The sequence below is a fragment of the Athene cunicularia genome, assembly GCF_003259725.1.
Source record: "Athene cunicularia isolate RWA chromosome 8 unlocalized genomic scaffold, athCun1 chr8_part1, whole genome shotgun sequence".
Classification (NCBI taxonomy): Eukaryota; Metazoa; Chordata; class Aves; order Strigiformes; family Strigidae; genus Athene; species Athene cunicularia.
The window spans coordinates 1,241,571-1,262,197 of NW_020799109.1; the positions used below are offsets into that span (position 1 = coordinate 1,241,571).

Below are 20,627 nucleotides of genomic sequence, written 5' to 3' on the forward strand. Positions count from 1 at the left end.
GAGGTGTTTCCCAAGAGAAAATATGTGGTAAAAAGCATTAAAATAACTGGGAAAGAGAAATATCACCAATTATTCATGCTGACAGCACAAGAACATTAAATTATAATCTGGAGAGATGGAATTTTTAAAATAACCTAACTCTTAAAGAGTCCACTGCCAAAGAATACAAAGCCCCCGCGCAGAGCAGAGCAGGGCTCGGGGCAGACGCAGCATGCACAAGGCAGAGGCATGGGTCTGTTCCAGAGGAACAATTAAATGTATGGAGAGGGTCGGCAGCACTTCTAAACTGGAGAAGGCCACGTCAATCTGAAGAATGACAAGCTGGCTATAAAGAAATGGAGAGGAAAAGAAATAAAGGGATTGTGGCAAATGTTATTCAGTCCGTATTTTACTAGAACTTTTAATGAAAGAATAAGGGAGATCACAGAAGGTGCAGCCCTTGGAATATCCCTAGGGACAAGCAAGACAAAGTGAGGCACAGGCTTCTTTCCCGAGAATCACCATTAGTGGTGTGGTTTTGTAACAAAATCCGCTGAGCCACGTACCCACAGAACGCGGCAGTACTTCCACCTCTCGGATCTACATGGCAACGGTTTCAAAGTCCCACCAAATAGTCTCCTGACAAAAATCACAAAGCAAATTTTACCTGAAGCTCCGCATGTGAAAGGCAGTCACAGTTCTGGGTGTGTTGCTGTCTAGGCTAGCAGTTGTCAGAGTGATCGGAACAAAATTCAGTTGCCAATCCGGGAGTGCACCAAGTCACCCCAAGCCATGGATCATGCTGGCAGAGAGAGGAGTGGAGGATCCTCCACCTGCTCCTAAACCTCTCCCACTCCTCCGGCTGCAGTGGCAGCTTCAGCAAGGCCAGTTTCAGAAGCCCTTAGAGCTACTGGGTGTCCCAGACAGGGTGTGAATACAAGTGAACTGGTGGAAGGAAAACTTCTGAATGTGGATACGGAACCTGAGAGTGGGAGAAGGAAGGAACCCTGTCAGAGTTCCCGTGTGCAGCGGTGACAGAGCGGCCAGCACAACCCTTGGGCACACTGAGCCCCCGCCTTCCGGCTGCAGCAGGCGCTCTCACACCTATGACAGAGCTTTCAACGGAGGCCTAAGCACGTGAGGAACAGACTGGGGCAGAGGTCGCTTTTGGGACTCCGCATGGAAAGGCATAGCAGATCCTGGAAAAAGTCATCCCCTGCAGGTAGGACATAAGGCTTGTTTCTGCCACACGTCCTTGCCTGCAGGGCAGTGGAGCGGCAAGCAGCTGGAGGAACGCCAGCATTCACCTTCCCTGTTCAGGTGGTCAGAAATGCAGCCAAGGGGATGCATCCAAGCACCGACCAGAACTACCCATCACCAAAGAAACCAAAGTTAGAGACCTCCAGTCTACAAAGATGTGCTTTAGAATGAAAATTTCCATTTCCAGCGGTTTAACCTCAAATGGCTAAACTTGTTAGCTGCTACAGTCAGGATGCTGCAAAGCCAAACTGCAGATGTTTATCCAAGCAGTTGCCAGTCATGTACTGCAGAGGATGGGAGATCACCTAACATCCCCCTCAGTTAAAACCACAGACAGGCCCTGGTCCAGCTCTATGTGGTCTTCAGCGTGAGGACCGAATTCTCAGTGCTGCCCCGCGTTACAACACCCAGGTGAATCGCACTCCCTGGGCTCTCCTGTCTCTGGAGGAAAAGGTGCTGCTGCTCCCTGCCTAGGCAGCAATGGGCCCAGCTGCACGCTCTCACCGAGGCTGCGGCCAGGAGTCCAGGCCTTCTGCACAGAAGCCACCTCCTGGTCCCCAGGCACAAAGCAGGCCTGCCCGGCGCGGGGCCGCGTCACACAGGGAACACTGCCCCTCCCAGGCCTCGCGCCCGCGGGGCCAGACAGAGCAGCAGCCTCACGGGTCCAGTGACGTCTCGGACCGGTCTTACGGAAGGCAGGCTTTATCTTGGAGGCAGCCCTGAAAAATGCCCCTCCAGTCCAGACACTTGGATGAGGGCAGGCAGGAGTCAAAGTAACTCAGAATGAACTCTAGGACACTTGACACCCTACCTGAAAAAAGGTCTCCTGTGAGTCAGACCTCCAGGTGAATAAATCGTTACCTCCTTTCTCCTTTGACAAGAAGACACCAAGGTCATAACCTCAGTAAAGATTTTTTGTGCCATGGAGAAATCAAAAACTCTATAATGAAGACATTTCTGACTCCTGGTAAAATACAGCTAATTCTGTTGCATAGAGCCTGTCACGGTATGGGCTTAAAGCAGACACAAACCAAGAATCTTTAGCGAACATTCCTCTCCCACCGAGGGGAGACTGTCATTGTGCATCTCATTAGTGGAAAACAGCTCCCACAACAGACACAGCCACTGAATCAACGGAAGCCAGGCATCCTGGGGGAAATAAAAGTCTAAGTCTTTCTGGAAAGGCAAGATGATCTTTTCAGAGTCTCTGAAACTTTCACTAAAAACAAAACAAAAGAACCCTCTTCTCTACCCCCACCCACCCCAAAAAACCCCAATCCAAACCCACACAGTAACAAAGTCAGAAGTTAAAAGGATCGAGGTCTTTGTTTGGCTGAGATGAGATGAAGGGCTCGGAAGATCTGGTACAGCTGAGCTGGTATTTTTCTAGATGTTACACGAGCATCTGCACCTGCACCAGACCACTCAAAGAATAACACTCTCTCCTTTTTACACAGCATTCATAAACCCACTAGGAACTAACCCAAAGGATGGAATGCTGCAGGTTGGACTAGAAAAGATGTTTTTAATCCAAGGCTGAGAGTTATATAGAAGTATTTCTAGTTTAATTTGTCAGTCCATACATATCAAGAGTATTAACTATAAAGATCTTAATTGCTGATCTGTGGTATTTCTCACTGTTTCTCACAGAAAGGCTACACGACACACTAAGTGATCCCAGACTTGCTTTGGTCCAAAATGCACATCGTTCAGCATGAAGCAGGACAATGAAGAGGTTTATTTTAATTGATGATTAATTAAGAACTTGTTTGCTTATTATTACTGAAGGTGGAGGATGATACAGGGGATTTGAAATGTAGCTTGTTACTTATTTCATTCAGATGCTCCCTTTGATTATTTAGAAAGAGTTTTGTGAAGAGACGTGCAAATTAACTGGCAGAAAACCCAAAAGAGATCAGAAAAGAAACCAGCTTATCCGGCCTCTGAGGATGAAAAAGTGAGCACTGCACCTGAAATTAAATTACCTTGTTATTAGAAACTGTCTTCAGTCTAAATCTACATCAGAACACACCTGCATTTTCAAACTGCATTTTAACTTGAGGCTTGAGATCATGTCTCCTAATTATCTGAAAAGCAAATGGAGCTTAATTATGTTTTATTTAACGTGTTACAACTGAAATCATGGCAGTATTATTCACAAAATCAATCGCACCTTTTCTACAGTTTCCCGTATCTCTTATCTTCATGCAGGAAGCTGAAAAGAGGAAAATGTATACCTCACCCGGCTTTACAGCCATCAAACCTTCACGTGTCATTAGTCGCATGAACAACAGGAACACTTGCTTTCTCTGCTTTAGCTGACAAGACAGTTGTGTTACTAGTCTGGACTACGTACTAGGGAAATTAAAATCTGAAAAACTTCCACCATCTTCACTATTATAATAACAGAAGATGAAAAATACACCTTCACTGATAAGATGGAAATAGTCATGTGCTCACGTCAGTTGCTTGTGGTAGAAAATTAGCTAGGAAATTGCAACCACGTTATTTAATTGCACTTCAGGAATTACCACAGGGTCTTCAGCAATTCAACTACTCTTACAGAATGTCTTCTGTCAGGCAGTTAACAGTTCATGTACATTCACAGAAAAACTAGATATTATTTTTGTGTTGCAGAAGTGAATGCAATTTTATCAGAGAATGAATGAAACTCATCTGCACCTTTTTCTGTGTTAGAACACAGTATGTGGTCACACAAGTATTTAAGGGGGTTGCTGCCATTTACTCTTTCCCTATACCTCCCCAGTGGAGGCGTCACGGGGCTCTGCATCCTCACAGGACTCTGCTGGGGCTCAGTTAACCGGGACGTTAACATTTTAGTTTAACAACTTAACATTTAGTGTAACAGCAGCTTAAACCAGTACAGCCACCTATTTCTGAAGCCTGCATCCCCAGGCACAGCCACAAGACCAAACCCCTAACGTCTTCAGACAACATCAATTCAAATTCCAGTTACGTAATGTGTGTGTGTTCACAGGAGGGATAATTCAAACCAGCAGATATTCAAGTTCAAAAGTTAGATGATCCTAAATAAATTATATGTATCCAGCAACAACAGGAGAACATGTCAATACTCATGTCATGGGATGTAAGTTGGTTCAAAGGCCAGATTTACACGGTAAGAAAGAATTTAATGAGTAAAAAGGAATAATGGTGGAATTTAAGATTTCCAATTTAGATAAAAACATGAATGATTTAACTTAAATATTTTAGCTTGAAGTACTACTCAAAACTGTGCCTAGAAAGTCTTCTGAAGCCAGCTTAAGAGAAAACTTTTGTGGGTTTTTTGTTTTTAAGAAATGAAAATGTTCACCTGGAAATAAAACACACAGTACTGGCGGAGCAGCTACAGTGACTGCTGAATATGTAAGAACAGCCCATCTGAGTTAAGGATATGGGAAATCGAGGAAGAAAAATTCATGCATGCACGACTAGCCAGAGACAGGGATACTTCAAGGACAATCAATTTATCGTCATTTCAAATAACAAAGGAATGAAAAGATAATGGGATCATTTTTTTTTCCTCATTTCTTTCTTTTGAACATTAAGGCATCAAAGATTTTCAAGAATGCCGGCATTGTAGACCTGTCCAAGGTTATAAACTATCAGGACATACTGCTAAAGTAAAAGATTTCTCTTATTTGTAAACTGTGCCTGCACAAAGTCAGTCGTTAGTGTGAATGTTAATGAGCAGATGCCCTCTGAGACCAAGCTTCAGCTAGTTGCGACAGCCTTGCAGGAGACTGCAGTGTTTAGGAATCTACTTTCCAGTGACTGCATTCGTGTTCCAGAGGAAGATTTGGTTACTGCACATTCCGATCCGCTTCTGGGAAACATGTAAGGGCCAGAGTCTGCAACTCCCTGCAAGCTGCTATTCCGGGGGTGCCTCATCTAAAGCTCCCTGCAGTCAAAGAACACCCCCTGCTGACTTCACTCACTTCTGACAAGGCGAATTGGCTCTCACCTACACGTAATGCGACGAGAAGCAGCAGAACCTAACGGCATGGTAGGGTCAGACACAACAAACTGATCGGTCATTAATATATTTGATGTGGAAATACACTTACTTAAGTCTGAGATGTAAATTGTGATCAGGTCCGTTCTGCTAATATGCAAGTCTCTCATATCATCAAAATTTAGTAGAGTGCTTGTATATATTAATACCAGATTCAGATCTACGTAGATTTTAAAACCAAAACTTCAGTCCGATAAACTCAACAGTATTGGGAAAAACAGCAACTCAATATAAAACTAAATTAACTTTATGGAACGAAACTAGAAACTATTAGGTATGAAGTTCACAGCAGATGCAGAATATCATTAGATGGAGTTATGTTAAAAGCCCATCTCGAACTCTTGAGAGGAACAACAATCCTTTTACATTACCTCCACTGAAATCTCCTTTGGTGCCATGGGCCACTTGTGCTCATACTTTTCTTTCACAGTTTGTTCACTGTTCGCAGTTGGTGTTGAGTTCTCAGGCCGTACTCCATGGCTTGTTTTGCCCACCAGATTTTGAACTGATTTTACCATATTCTTTAAATCCTCCGGGTATGGAGTGGGATAACGTTTTAGATTTATTTCAACCTGAACATTCATAAAAAGAATTAAAGCACAAATACAAAATGAAAACAGCATGCAAACTAAAACCATGGTTTACAGTACTATGGCTAAGTGCAAATTCCTCAAATTTTCAATTAATCTATTTGAGGTAATGTGTTACACAGAGCTATCTTCATGGATTTTTGGACTGAAATTTGCTCTCAGTTACACTGTGTCAACCTATAATGGAACTTCAGTGACAAAGTAATGGATGGGAATGGTTCCCTATAAGCCTATCTTTCACCCTGTGAGAGTATTGTATTTTAATGCTACACTTTGTTTGAGAGTACTGACACATTCAATCACACTTTTTCAAAACAATGCTGGTGTAAATGCAGAATTAATTTAGCTATGTTCGGTGTACTGATTTAATCTGAATCATCTACGGCAGCTCGGAACAGAATTTGATCTACTGGGAGCTATTTGCTCTTTGAGATGTATAACGTACGTACATGCACTCAAGCGTGTTTTACTCTTTTCTTATACAGAAAATACAGGAGAACAGGCTCAAACCACTACAGAAAAACCACCCTAAGTGACACTGGATAGTACTTCAACTGACTGACAGACCCACAGATTTTCTAGAAACCTCCATGTTTTAAGAGTATCATTTTTCTCACTCAGAAGCAGAGAAACACTGTATTTCCCAAGTCCGAAGCAATCCTAATTTGGAGACGATTCTACAAAATCTCAGGGTGGAGGGAGGAGTGGCTGAGGAGGCTCATGGATGACATCACCTTGCACATTACACTATCAGCAAACCGCTCTGAGGAGATGGAGCAGCAAGGGACCCTGTCGGGAATGATCCAAGCAGGAAGGAGGACCCAAGGATGCTGACCTCTCCTTACACCTCCTCTGCTGCACTAGGGATGTATTTTGCCCGCTGAGCACCAGGGCATGTCGTCGGGAGAGCTGCACGCCTCATCCCAACAAGGCACGACCTCGGCAAGGCTGCCCGGGCCATGCAGGGTCTGTCCCTGGAGCCTGGCCGGGGCAGATGCTTCCCTCAGCACAGGGCCCTCTCCCCCCCGGAGCACCTCCTGCCCTGCCTCCGCCGCCTTCGGCCCAGCTGCGAGAGCTGACTGTGGCTCAAGCCCCACCCGTGGGAGTCACAGGGTGAACCCGAAAGGGGCCCTGAGGAGCGGCGAGCCCACCGCTGAGGGCATGGAACAGCCACCAGACACAAGCCTGCCGCTCTCTCTGGGCTGGAATTTCAGGTGGAAACTCAAGAAAATCTGTCAATGGAGGAAAATGACAGCTCCCAGTGCAAGCTGTGTGTGTGTCAGAAAAACCATTCCCGATCGTGAGGCTGTGAAATTTGAGATTACTCCACATTTACCATGTAGTAAGTGTCTGGAAGTATTTCCCTCATTGCGTACGTGAGGTGAGCAAAGGGAGAGGACTTTCAATAGCTCACTATTAGAGCAGCTGGATTGGAAACTCCTAACGAGTAGGAAAAATGTAATTTTGGATTCAAATGAACATGATAGGAATATTTTAGAAGCAAAAACATGATCGATTTGGAAAATAAAACTGTATGAAATACTAGCATACAATTCTCAACCACAAGAGAATAAACATTACGGATAATAGATTCTGACATGACTTTAACATAAAACGTTAAAATGTATGACTATGATGTCATATGTCAATAAAGAATTTAAACAGAAAAAATAAAGTAAGTCTGTAAAGCATTACTAAAGCTCTGGTTGATTTACGGTTGAAAGAAATCGTATTTAGATGTGGCCTAATTAGGCAATTGCTTTTTCACAAAATTCAGACCATGATTTAAGTGTAAGGTCTGCAGACAAACGTAGCTAAAAGCCAAGTCATAGAGCAAATCCTTGTAAAGTACTAGTCAAGGAAAAATTAACTAACAGACTCCCATGAGATAGACAAGTCATAGACAGGGATTTCAGCAAGAGTTTCGTATCACTGAGTAATAACATTAAACAGCAAAAATACTGGCAGCTGTGGTAGGTGATACCCACTGGAATGCAGATTTCTAGATTCCCGTAAATCTAGATTTCCTGTAACAGGAAATCTGTACTCCCTGTCAATACAATTCTTGTATGTTTAATGCTACATCACCCTGAAAAGGCGTTTTTCAAAGTTCAAAACTCTTGATGGAAGAAGTTATTGAACAATCTAAATTACCAAATCTAGTTTAACGTATAGTTGGCTTAGAGTTCAATTTGAAGTATGACAAGAATTGAAAACCACGTATGCTTTTATACAACACTGCCAATGTTTGTGGCTACTGCCTACTGATAATTTAAGGTAACCTTCCTATTGATCCCATAAAGGTCTGTCTGGTGAAACAGCTGAACACGTACGTGCTAAAAGCTGCCCAAGCCCTGCTGCAACACACGGAGGGACTGGCACACACTAAGTTCTCCAAAGGCTCCAGCAATCAGCTTCCAGTTCACGGGCAGGCACCTAAACCCAGGCCGGTGAACAGTTCACTCAACGCTTTACAACACTTCTGTGGTCGTTCATATACAGAAATTAATTGGTGTTACTAGGAAAAAGCATGGACATACCAAAAGGATGCAAACACTTCTATTATCTTATTAACAGTAATTGAACTTGAGCTCATTTTTACATGGCTTGGGCATAAAGGTGGTTTTCCACGACAGGGAAAAAAGCCCATACACACCTTCAGTAGGAAACCCTTTTCCTTTCACGGCCTGGCAAGATTTCCCAGGTCTGAACAGTATTATTTCTCGACTTTCAGTTTTTACAAGCTACAGATATTTATGGGTATCTGGTGTACACACACTGTGATACGAGAGAGGAGAGATGCCCTTTTCAGGGTACACAGGCAGGAGGAAATATCTGATCAGCTCCTAGCTCCCTGCTTAGCTTTTCATTTAATAATTCTTCTCTATATAAGCAATAAATGCAGCATCAGCTGCAAAATCTCCTGTTTGGCCTGATGAGAAGACGTTAGGATCATTATGGCGGAGAGGAACACGGCATTGCATATGGGAGCAGGGGAATCTCCTGCAGACACAGACTCACATAGTCCAAGCCTGGTTTGTACCCGCTCGCTCCCTGCGGATGAGAGGGAGACCAGGTAAGGACGAACTCCAGGAGATGCCTTTTGGTGTTGGCCTCTTGCCCACCTGAGGAGCAGTGATACAAAGGACAAGGACTGCCTTGACCTTGGGGCGGACAAGCCAAACCGCTCTGGAGAGGTGGGGCCCCCGGCACAGAGCGCTCACTGCGCTGGCTGCAGGCTGCCCGGCCCCTCTCCTGCTGCTGGGGGCTGTGGCTGCAGCAGAGCCCCCCGGCCCCCCGCCACAGCCCGCGGGCTCGGCAGCGCCCGCCGGGGATGAGCCCCCAGCCCCTGGGCTGCCCAGGGCGCCCCCCGCACCCCCAACGGCCCTGCTGCGGCGTGCCAGGGCCTGGCACCGCAGCACCCAGAGACGTGTGCCCGCAGCGGGGGCACGGGGCAGCTATTTCTGTGAAGTTCTGTTTCTAGGAAACCTCAAAATGCGGCCCTGGGCCTTGGCTGGCCTCCCCGTTTCCCACACAGCAGATGGCAGCACTGGAACTGAGCTCCAGGAGCCGCGCTCGGCGGCTGAAGGATTTGATTTTAATACTAGAACAGGTTACTCACAGGAGATACTTGCTTCAATCACTCACAGTGTTCTGAAATGTATTAAACCCAAAATGGCTAAGTGATACAATTCATGTTACATCTCAATATTTAAAATAATGCTTGCAAACAACATATAATACGATTAAATTCTTCTATGATCTCAGAAACTGATACCCAGTTCTCTGCTAACATTTCGGTTGTTTTGCACATTCGGACAGCCGTGTTACCCACAGTTAAAACAGTGGGGGAACAACATAAACCTCTCCCAGGTGCTCTGTTTTCCATACACGATCCATAAACCTGCGATTCACCTGGGGTAAATTTTCAGTTTAATCTATTTATTGTGAGGCAAAGGTTGCCTTTTGACTTCATTTTCTATTTCGCTGAAGCAGCAGAGTCCCTTGTCTCTGGTTACAAGAGCTAAAAGAAAACCCCTAATTGGGGGAAATACTAAAAAGAAAACCCCAAAATTTCAAAGCAGATCTAAACAGAATGTTAATTAGCTCTTAATGATAGTATCATTAATTTTAAAAGATATGATTTATATCTTCGCACATGATTTTTGTCTCTGGCAATACATTTTATGTTGGGTATCCTACCACAGTTAAAGAATTTGCAGTGTTTAAGTGTTTGATCTGGGGTAATTCCTTTATGTCATTCAAGAAATAGAAATTTTCATGCCACGTAAACATAGATGGTCCTGACAATGCCCTTCTAACACTGAAACCGATTAAGGGCTCAACCGAAAACTCTGGAATTATATTAAAATTTCAGATAACTGGGTGAGGTTATTCATGTTCTGATCTTCATTTTTGGTAGGTTACAAAACTGATGAGAGATACCCTCTCCACTGCATGTTCCTGTGGAACCCCAGGAACTGACTTCCACTTTGAGAGGAATACAGAACCCCCTGTGTGATCGAAGTATTTCTAAAGAACTAGGTGGCTGGACATTAATTTTAAGTCTCCCAACATTCTGTGTTAATTCTGTCTTTGTGACAAAGCACCCGCCACAGCAGGAACCCCACATTAGGGCTGTGGGCCTGAACTGACTCACGAAGTCAAAGTTTTGCCTTCTAGACAGCAGCAAAAGCAGAAACTGGTAACGTGTCCTCCAGGGAGCACATATCTGCCCTACTTCCTCAACGGCTGTACCTGACACACGGGGACGAGTACTTTCTGGGTATTTAGAACACAAAAACAGTTCAATTCGAGATCTGGAAATCGGACCCTGTCCATAATATGTGAATACCAGAATAAATCAAATAGAACTTACCTTAACTTTCCCTGCATTTTCCTCCTCCTCCTTTTTTTCTTCAAATTCAAAGGCAACAGTCATACGTTGCTGTCTCTGCTCCTCCCATAAAGTAGGGTTAAAACTATCACTGTCTGACTGGAAATCTACAGTTGAATTGCAAACAGCAACGCACAAGAACAAGTAATTAGTGCCCTCAGCAGAAGACTGGAAATGATCTAAAAAGACATATTCTTGATCCTGTAATCTTGGGTTATTGTTTTAAAACTGTTGAGGGGGCACTGAGAGTAGTAACTGATAAACCATTACAGAGTTTGATATTAAAACTGAAATGAGAGTGATGGGAAGCAATGGGGCAGATCTGGAGCGGCGCGGGGTACAAAAACTCTCTATCTTAATGCACCGTGCGAGGAGCCAAACCCTCCTTCTGCCAGGCTCAGAGTCTGAGCCTCACGTGCCCAGGAGCCGGCCTGGCCGGGCTCGGTGTCTCCGCAGGGTGAGCTGGCTCTGGCCAACAGCCTGTCTGCACGGCACCAGGGCACTTCCTACAACCTCTGTCCCACGCACACTCAATTCCCAGGTTCAAACTGTTTATACAAAGCCATTCTTCTGAAAACGTTTAAGAAAATGTAAACCTGATGGCCTGAGAATAACGGATGTGTGAAGAGGATTCCTTTGCCTATGACCAAACACAGACGGTTACACACGCACCACCGGCTTCAGGTGTCAGGAGAGACACTGGCCCACAGAAGACACCTGAAAGCCCTTCCTCCCCCTCCCACTGTTGGCCCCTCCACTACCGAGGCAAGCACTGCTCCTGCCTCTGCAGGAGCCGCTGCTGGCGTTTTACCTTCATCACTGCGGGGTTGCTGGGGAAACATGTAGTTAGTCAGTACTCTCTGCTTTGTTTCTGGGTGAGCCTCGGTTTGCAGTGGAATGAGAGCCTTGGACTGCACAGGAAAGGCAAAACAGACAACTGTTAACTCAGAGCACGGGTGTTAACCGAGATGGGACTTTAGCAATTTGTAAATAGAAAATAGAAGATTAATTAAAATTCTGTATGGAAATAAATCTCTCTGTGGACCAAAACAAGTTTTAATCTGGTGGAAATGCCTCCTCTCCCCTTCCTCACTTCTGCAACTCCTACCAGGATCAACAGAAGAACACTAAATATCAGAAACAGTGCACGTTCAGAGTCATGCCAGTGAGGAAGCTAAAGGATGAGCAGAACAGAGCTGCAACTACACAGTTAAAACACCCACATTCTGGCTGTGATCTAACTTAAGCTAGGGCTAACGAGGAGTAAATTCACCATAGTTGTTAGTTCATCTGAGGGTAGACCTGGTGCCAGATACTTGAGAATTTACATGGTGTCACTCTGAATATTCAGGTGCTACTGTTGTGTTTTACTTCAACTGATCATTTTTTTATTATTGTTTTGCTCTAATGTGGCATCTAGGAGTGACTCTCACAGCTCACAGAATAGGAATTAACCTATGCCACTCCCTAGAAAAGTTAAAATACTTAAAGAAGTCATGTGATGGTATTTTTTTAATGAAAAATAGAGTGGAAAAAAAGAGAATTCTCATTTAATGCATTAAAATTTGCTCGTTTCCTCTTATTCCTGACACTTTGTCTCTCCTCCCTTCAGCTCTCAAACCTTTTGCTTAGCTAGAAAAGTAAAAAGTCCATCTGAGGAGGGGTGCAATAAGCACATACCAGTGTCTGCCATGATCCGAGGGCAGGGCCGAACGGCAGGTGCTGGCAGAGCCACCAGGGAGCCCACCTGGCACCTCTAGAGGCAAGGAGCCCGGCTGCGGGCCACTGCCCTGGGCAGGCAGGGCAGGCAGGCAGGGCTCTGCTCCCTGTCCGGACACACCGTCCCCTGCAGACAGGCAGCTCTGGCACCCCGGCGCCTGCCCTCTCTCATCTGGGTAAGAGGGTGGATCCATTTCCAGTAGCATGATAACTGGCCCCTGAAGAATTACCCTCATCAACTTCAGTTAAAGAGGGACAATATCTGACCAAGGGCAGTATTGCAAAGATGAGGATTTATTGAGATTAATAAAATCTGTTAGGTATGTCAAACATTTCTAACATGGTACAAATGGAGTTTTTTCTCCATTTAGAGTTAAATTAAGGAAGTGCAAAATTATTCTATCCACCAATCCTGGAAAAGATCGAGACTTATTTTAGTGCTGAGATGCTGGCTGAACTGTTACATTTCTCAGTGTTCATGTTACATAACTTGTGCTAAAATAGAATCCTAAAGAATATATAGTAGTGAAACCAAACCCCCTGGAACAAAGAAAGCCATACTTAAATTTAAAAGGAACTTAAATGAGAGTTTTCTCCAAATAAGACTAAGAGTTCTGGTGCATCTTTTACATGTTTAAACTCCCACTGACTTTAATGGAGTTTAAAATATGCAGGAATGGAAGCATGGACCAGAAAAGGGAAGATGACAAGGACAGAGGCACAGACGGACTAAAGGATGGGACAAACTAATAAGAAGTTTGATAACAGTGTCTTACATCTTCCATTACAAAATATTCTTTTGATACTTTACTACTTTTTTAAGGAATCAGAAGCTTAGCTAGGTGCAAGTAATAAATCCTGCAAAGGGGATCAATCTTTCCACGTTAGTAAATAACAGCCAGAAGAATCTATTCCTTGATATGAAAGTATAAAGCTGGACTGGGAGCAAAATTCTACAGTCATGTATTAAATTGCAGGTTTCATTTATGGCCCTTGCTAAGGCCCCCAGTAACTAAAGAAAATATGAACAGTGAAAGTCATTACCTGGTTGTCAGAAAGCCATAGAGCTGCCAGTTCTTTAAGTTTAGTAAAAGTGAATGGTAAATTCTTCAGCCTGTAAATGATACAATATTATCAAAATTATCATTACAACATGATTCATTCATTTTCACAATAGTTTCTTTTAAAGATTTGTATGTACCATGTTTATCTTGATCATACTGAAAACGCTAGAATTTAATATCTTTATTTTCTCTCACTCTTTACTAAAATCTAATATTTTATTAAGGGCATTCCACACTAAGAGTCACATCTGGAACCTAAAGCTACTGACATCATACCCTAAAGGTACTAAGGGGGCAACAGTATTTTGCCTTGGCTGTAATGTAACCAAAGTTACAGCTTATAACACAGAAAACAGAAAAAAATCTTGGTCCCAGGGAAACTTATAGGAAAGATGTAATAGCTTTCAGTGTAGCTAACAGAAATCCTTTCACTGGACATTTAAGTTTTGGAACAGAAATACTCTAAGATGATTAAAAATTCATTTTCCAGAAATGTTAGGAAAAAGGATTAAAATAATGTAAATATTCATAGTGTACCTAAATGACAAAATTAAACGAAGCACTGAAAAATTCACATTTTCATTATACATGTAACCACATTTCCTAAAAGTGATCTGAATGTGGGAGCGGGGAAATGATGCCTACTTACTTGTGGCAACTTCACTCATGTTTTTCCCACTAATTCTGAACATACTATTTTCACTTTCCAGTCTGTGCCCACACGAGAGGGCTGTCCTCACCATACCCCTATCCTCCCATCTTTGCGTTACGGAAGGTTAAGGGCCTGGAGGACTGTAGGGAGAAGTGGACTGACCAAAGGACTGTCTACAGAGACAAACTCTGAGTGTGATTTAAGAAAAAGAAAGAGGAAAAGCCCTTTCCTGAGCGAGTCAGACAGTCCCATACCGAGGAGGGAAAGGCTCTGCCGGCTGCGCTCCCTCACAGCCCGGATGGAGACAGGCACTCCACGGGCGGGCACCGCACCCCCACGGCACCCCGCAGGAATCCTCTGCCCCTCCACCAGCAAACAACCAACAATACTCCTACAGGCATCTTCATATTCCAAATCTCCCCGTGTTTCTGGGGGATAAGCACCTCACAAGCTTTTGCACCACTGCCTCCATGCAGCGCTTTCGAAGTGTATCCATTATGGAATTATCTGGGATATATTTTTGCCACAAAGTCACTACCGTTACAAATCGTGTTTTTCCAGAAAGCAGTGTGTCCTTACTGCAATTAACACATTTTCAAGATTTTAATAAGAATGCCTGATACTAAAAACGACTTGTATATAAAAGTGAAATAACCTGACACGAATGTACACACATTGAGAGTGTGCTACGACATAATCTCCAATGAAATACCTGTACAGATGAGAGCGGTTTAGCATGTTTGAACCTAGAATTAATGCCATAAGTAAGGTGTGCCTAAACTACCCGAAATTTAGTTTTCATTCCTGTCTTACCAAACGAATACTGCAGCGTGGAATAGTGCAGTACATGACATGCTTTATAAATTAACGTCACAAGTTTAAATTCTAATAGTTGGCATAAAGATTCTTAAACAGTGTTTTATCCAGATGTTTTATTCTCTCTATAAAAAGAGAAGAACTTTTGCTTTTCAAGTGATACCTTTATTTCTTCACCCTTTTGGATTCAGTACCTGTAATGTAAGATTCAAAATGACCAAGAAACCTCTGCCTGCAGGGGGTTACGGGTGGTGTCTCCAATGCACTCGAGCTGAGCACTGTGCATCAAAGGGCGAAGCAAAGCTGGCGAGCATGCTTATAATTATTAGTTTTTTGAAAAATTTTCACCGATTTTCAGCCTCTTTTTCTAATTGCAATTTGGTTTTGCAAGTTTTTTTAAAATTTTTCCTTCATCTGGACTAACAATGTACAGGCAAACACTCCAACTTTCATGAACAACTGAATCACCAAGTGATTTTGCATTACACCCACTTTCAGAGCAAGGCCCATGGTAATTGTCACTTACACTGTATTAGTTTAACAATGAAAGGTAAACATATACGGTTTTTTCTAGATTCATCAGTCAAAATAAGGGTATACTACAACTACAAAGGATCTCAAATATTAGATATGCATGGATGTAGGCTGATTTCTTCCTGCACGCTATAGGCCAGATTCTAGTTGGTGTAAATCGGTATAACACTGTTGATTTCAAAGAACTACCTCACATCATCCTCAGTAAAGGATTTGGCCGCCTCTGAAGAGAAAATTATTCATCAGTAATTGAAAAAAGTGCTTAATCTGCACTGCTTCCACTGATCTAATACAGGACTACAAAGAAATGTTGTTTATGGCTGTGCCAGTCAACAGAGAACTCTTCTTTTATGCTTAAATGCTGAAATTTCTCACTAGACAGTTTGAAGGATTACATATGTAATTGTTTTTATAAATCTAAGGGAAAATATATTCACACTACTAGATGACCCTTTACTTGGTGTATAGAAAGGTAATTAAGAAGATGGTCGAATTAAATGAACTTACAATTCACAGGCAAACGATGCTGTACCAGAATGACTTACTCTTACCACTTGGCCTGAATAAACACCCTTCGCATGAGGCCATTCTCTAGTGGAAGGTGGTGCTGACTGTTCTGTCCCGAACTGGGACTAGGCCTAAGAGACAGACAGCCCTAGAGCCCGCTTCCAGCCCTCGGGCATCAGCTGTACGGCATCCAGAGATGCGACGTCTGGGCAAAGAGGATCTCTGAATCTTCAGAGCAATCACCCTAGTTCTAACAGCTGGCAGCCACCCACTGCACGGGCTTTCTTGACTGCACAACAGCTTCATTCCTGTGCACTTTTTTAATCGCTAACATCTTCCGTTTGCAATCTCTTAAAATGATTTGTAAAAGGAGCTGAAAATGCGATAGCCAGACTAAAAAAACCTCTCAGTGCTATAGAGATTACCTGTATTCACATGGATTAGATTAAATTACAGGTAAAATCATGTATGTCATTGGCAAATGTAAAAGTTTAAATGTTATTAATAAAAATATTTCTTTAAAGGCAAACCCTGAAGCACCAACTGGTTTTTCAGGAAAAGAGCTATCCACAGTATTAGTTTGGAAAAGCATGAAATGCAGATGTTCTTTTTATAGTGTTTAATTTTCACAAAGAAAAAGTTTTCTTATGAGAAGAAAAAAAAAAAAAAAAAAAAAAAGGAGAAATTTCCCCTGAAGTTCCTCAGGTGAATAAAACCAAACTAAAGCAAAACCAGGATGTTTTCTGAAGTGACACCCCTAAGCGTTGTACCACGGGACAGCTACGGGGCAGCGTGTGAGCCCATTCTGGAATGAGGGCTTCAGAAAAATTCCTTCCAGTATTCATCCTAGACTACAACTTTTGTGGAATTGGTTAAGATTATTAAGGGCTAAATACTTTTAAGAGTAAGCTAATGAATATTAGTATGGAACACACGAAAATCAGAGAAAATGTCACTGATACTGTTTAAACATTAAAAAAAAAATTAAATCTTGGTACTTGAGGAGTTGTATGGGGCACAGGTGGTATTTGCTTTTATTGTAAGCATCCTGACAGACATCAATTTAACTTTTTTGTTAATATTTTTTTTTCCCCTCTTAGTTTTGTAAAATAACTCACTACATATTTGTAGCAGGTACTAAACTCTGGTTTTGTTATGCCCTAAGTAAGCACCCTCAGAGCATGGGAAGAGTTTCTACTGGTTATTAGTTTGAGTAATATAACGTACAAAGAGCTTGCCAAACACCTAGGGGAACACTTCCTAGATTCATCGATGCATATATTATACTTTGGTGATATTCAGAAAGAATTTTCAAATAATAACCCAAATGTGCGAAACTGATGTCAAAACACGTTGGAAGCTACTCGTAACAAGGAGCATTACAGTCCGTCAGTCAAGCCAGAGATAGCTGCTATTTGTGACAGTTCTTCAAGGAAACTCTCAGCAAATTGATAACAATAGGGCTTTCAGAGTGTGAAAAGTTTAAAAGAACGTGATTCATATTAACCCATCAACGTGCTGTTCACAAAACCACTTGTGGATATGCATGGTCAGCTGTAATTACCCCTTTGGTTATGAGCAATACCATATAATTAAATATCTAACCAGAAAAAGAAAAGGTACACCAGGGAACAGACTTTTTTTTGAATGGATCACATAATCTTAGGCCCTTTTTTCCTCTAACTTCTGTGGGTGAGATTCAGAGCAGTAACTGCATTGTAACCCCAGGACAGAAGCAGCAGCGTAAATACAGAAAGGTGATGATTCTTTCAGCTCTTCTTTAAGAACAATCTAAAACTAAAAGAAAGGTTACTTACCAGTAACCGATGCTCTTTGAGAAGTGTAGCCCAAATGTACATTCTAACAATTCTACCTCTCAATCACAGGACTCATACCTGGAAGGACTCTGAGGAGAGAGGAGAAGCAGATGGAAGACAAATGTATATGTGGACTACACATTGTGAAGAACACCGGTTACTGGTAAGACATCGTTTGTGCTTTGAATGAATCCCATGTGTACTCTTAACAGTGACTGAAGCCAAGTAGCTACCCCCACTGACTCGTTACGTGGCGGAGGTCTTGGTATCTCTCATGCAAGTAGTGATTGCACCGCTACTTTATCAAATGCTGCACTGGTTCTTGAAGCACTGGAGACAGCGTTATGCCCAGCAAAGGCAAGGATGGATCTCCAGGCAGCTGCACAGCGAGTATTCGGAGTGACAACTTTCCTGACTGGAGAGGGTGAAGCCACCTAAGCTCTGCTCAGCTGCACACTAGCCCTCGTGTTAGACTCCACCTTAGCAATCTGAGAGCAAGTCAGGATTCGACCCATCATTGCCTTTTATTGTGCGGAGACAACCGAATACTGCATTTCCCGGGGATGAAGAACCTTCAACGGGGTAGAAAAGGTTTGAAGCCCTAAAGATAAAAGGAGAGAGGACTCCCAGCTATGGAGATGAGAAGTGTAGATCTAGACTTAGAGTGTATGGCATGGGAAAGAAAAACTGGGGTCTAATTCCCTGGTTAAAATGGAATTCTAACATGAGTATTTGAAGGAAGTCCTGGAACTGAAACAGCTTCTGGTCAATTAAGATCAGCAAGGTCCATCTTACAGCAATGAGGGCCTTCAGAAGACGTGGAACAAGAGTGTAAGTCTGTAGTAGCTGAAACTATAGTATTAAAAATGCACTAGAGAGGGACTCCAAGCACTGACACACCTTTGAGTAAAATGTGTCAACTCACAAAAATCTGAGATTCCCATTAGCCTGAGCGGCAAAGAGGTCTATGTCAGGTTTGCCTCCTTCCTGAAAGACGCCCAGTCAGGATTTTAGACCAAACCTCCCCAAATGTTTCTAACTTCCATAGCCAGACAAGCTCCAGATAATGCAAGGGAGGGAGAGCTCCTCCCTTCCTCCTTCCACGACACACCACAGCTGTCCACTGCTCCACGTGTGTGTGACCTTTCAGAGAGCAGACTGTCAATTTTCCAGGCACTCTGGCAAGGCAAGTTCAAAGGCACCAACACTCCTGTACTCTGTGTGCCCTCAGCCAGAACACTCCCCACTCCCCAAACCACAATGAACTTTTTTGGTGGCAAAAGGGCATCTCTCAGTAAACACTTGAGTAGCCCGGCTACTAGCAGAGCAGTCACTGGGAAAAAGGCAACAGCGTAGGAGGTTAACGGATACACAAATGCACCATTTAGTCACAGTTTGTAGATGCCAGAGGTGAAATCTGGTATGTGACCAAGTAGAAAAAGATGACCCTGAGGCATCATTCACTGGGATGAACCTGCAGTGGACATCCCACTGGAAGACCGTGCTCCCTTTGTAAACCTACACACCGTGATGACCAGCAGGGGTTGACAGTCACAGCAACAGGGTCTGTTCCCTCTGCAAGGAAAGTGACGTGCAAAGGTGCTGAGCAACTGCACACCTGCCAGAACGGACATGAAATTCTCTCTGGTGTCAGGAGGAGAAAGTCATGAAGGACTGACCAGACAAATTCTTAAAGAATATGTGATCCTATGTACAGTCCGTCCCCGTTTGTTATGTAGTACAGAGAGTAACAGCTGCTCCTCAGAATATTGTAGCAAAAGTTGGCGCTTCCCTGCCACAAAGGCGGCATCAGCAGGGTTTGGTGGAACGGGGCTGCCTTAGAGGCACCTGCAGGGCCAGGGCTCAGCAGGCCTCCTGCCAGGCTGACCCGGGGCCCAGGAGCCCACAGGCCTCCTGCCAGGCTGACCCGGGGCCCAGGAGCCCACAGGCCCATCACCATCGGGTGAAGCACACACACCGACCCCTTGGCTCTAGAATCGACTTTCTGCTCTGCTCGCCTCTCTGTGTCTCTTCTCCCAGTGGCTCCAGGAAATATCCAGGAAAAGAGCTGGTGTGCTCTACCTCCTCTGTCACATCTGAAGCAGGAAATGTAGAGGGGCAAAATCTGTGGTAACATGGAAAGGGTCCTAGCAACAAGCGGAGCCCAAGTATGCTCCTTACTAGCACATACATGTGGACTCATTCAAAGACAGAAAGGATATTGCCTTAATTTTAAGGTGAATGCAAAAAATGGGAAAACAGAAAAGTAAAAACAAAAAATTTTAAAAAATCCAACATTAAGATGGTATCTGAACTTTGTCCAAACTCTTTGGTGCCAAAACACTGACACTTTTTCGTTTCATTAAGATGGGAAGTTCCACAACAAAAGCATTATCACAGTGTCTCAGCAGGGCAACATTTAACCTCAGCCAGAACTGATACCAACGAAGGAGGAAAAATTTACTCCCCAGGCCCCTCCAGAAAAGCAAGGAGACAATCCAGCCAGGTTCAAGGGCTGAAGGTCTACAGCCTGAGTCAGTTCCTCTCTCTCTCTCTCCCAGTCTACTCTGTGCTCTCTCCCACTGGTTCTGCAAAGCTTACAACTCGCTGCACGGCTTTCCAGGCTGCTTTGAGAAGAGCTTTCCCCCTCAAGAGGCAAAGGTCCTGCTCGCTGGCCCTGCTCACAGCAGCTTTGGTGAGCAGCCGCTCTTCACCTCGAGCCGGTGCTGGTGTTTGCCAGGCCCCATGGGGAGCAA

At 43.6% G+C, this 20,627-nt stretch overlaps 1 protein-coding gene across 7 annotated transcripts in view; it reads right to left on the reverse strand.

Annotated features, from left to right (window-relative positions):
* LRRC7 (leucine rich repeat containing 7) overlaps positions 1-20,627 on the reverse strand; it is a 96,661-nt gene that overhangs the window by 27,067 nt on the left and 48,967 nt on the right. For all 7 annotated transcript variants that reach the window (XR_003398912.1, XM_026853711.1, XM_026853710.1 and 4 more), the window contains exons 12-15: positions 13,526-13,595; positions 11,574-11,673; positions 10,745-10,869; positions 5,647-5,847 (exon numbers count right to left, since the gene is read on the reverse strand). Coding sequence is in view for 6 of the 7 variants with exons in the window: in XM_026853711.1 (XP_026709512.1) it covers positions 5,647-5,847; positions 10,745-10,869; positions 11,574-11,673; positions 13,526-13,595 (496 nt within the window). In the remaining variant the exon portion in view is untranslated. The remainder of the gene's footprint in view (positions 1-5,646; positions 5,848-10,744; positions 10,870-11,573; positions 11,674-13,525; positions 13,596-20,627) is intronic.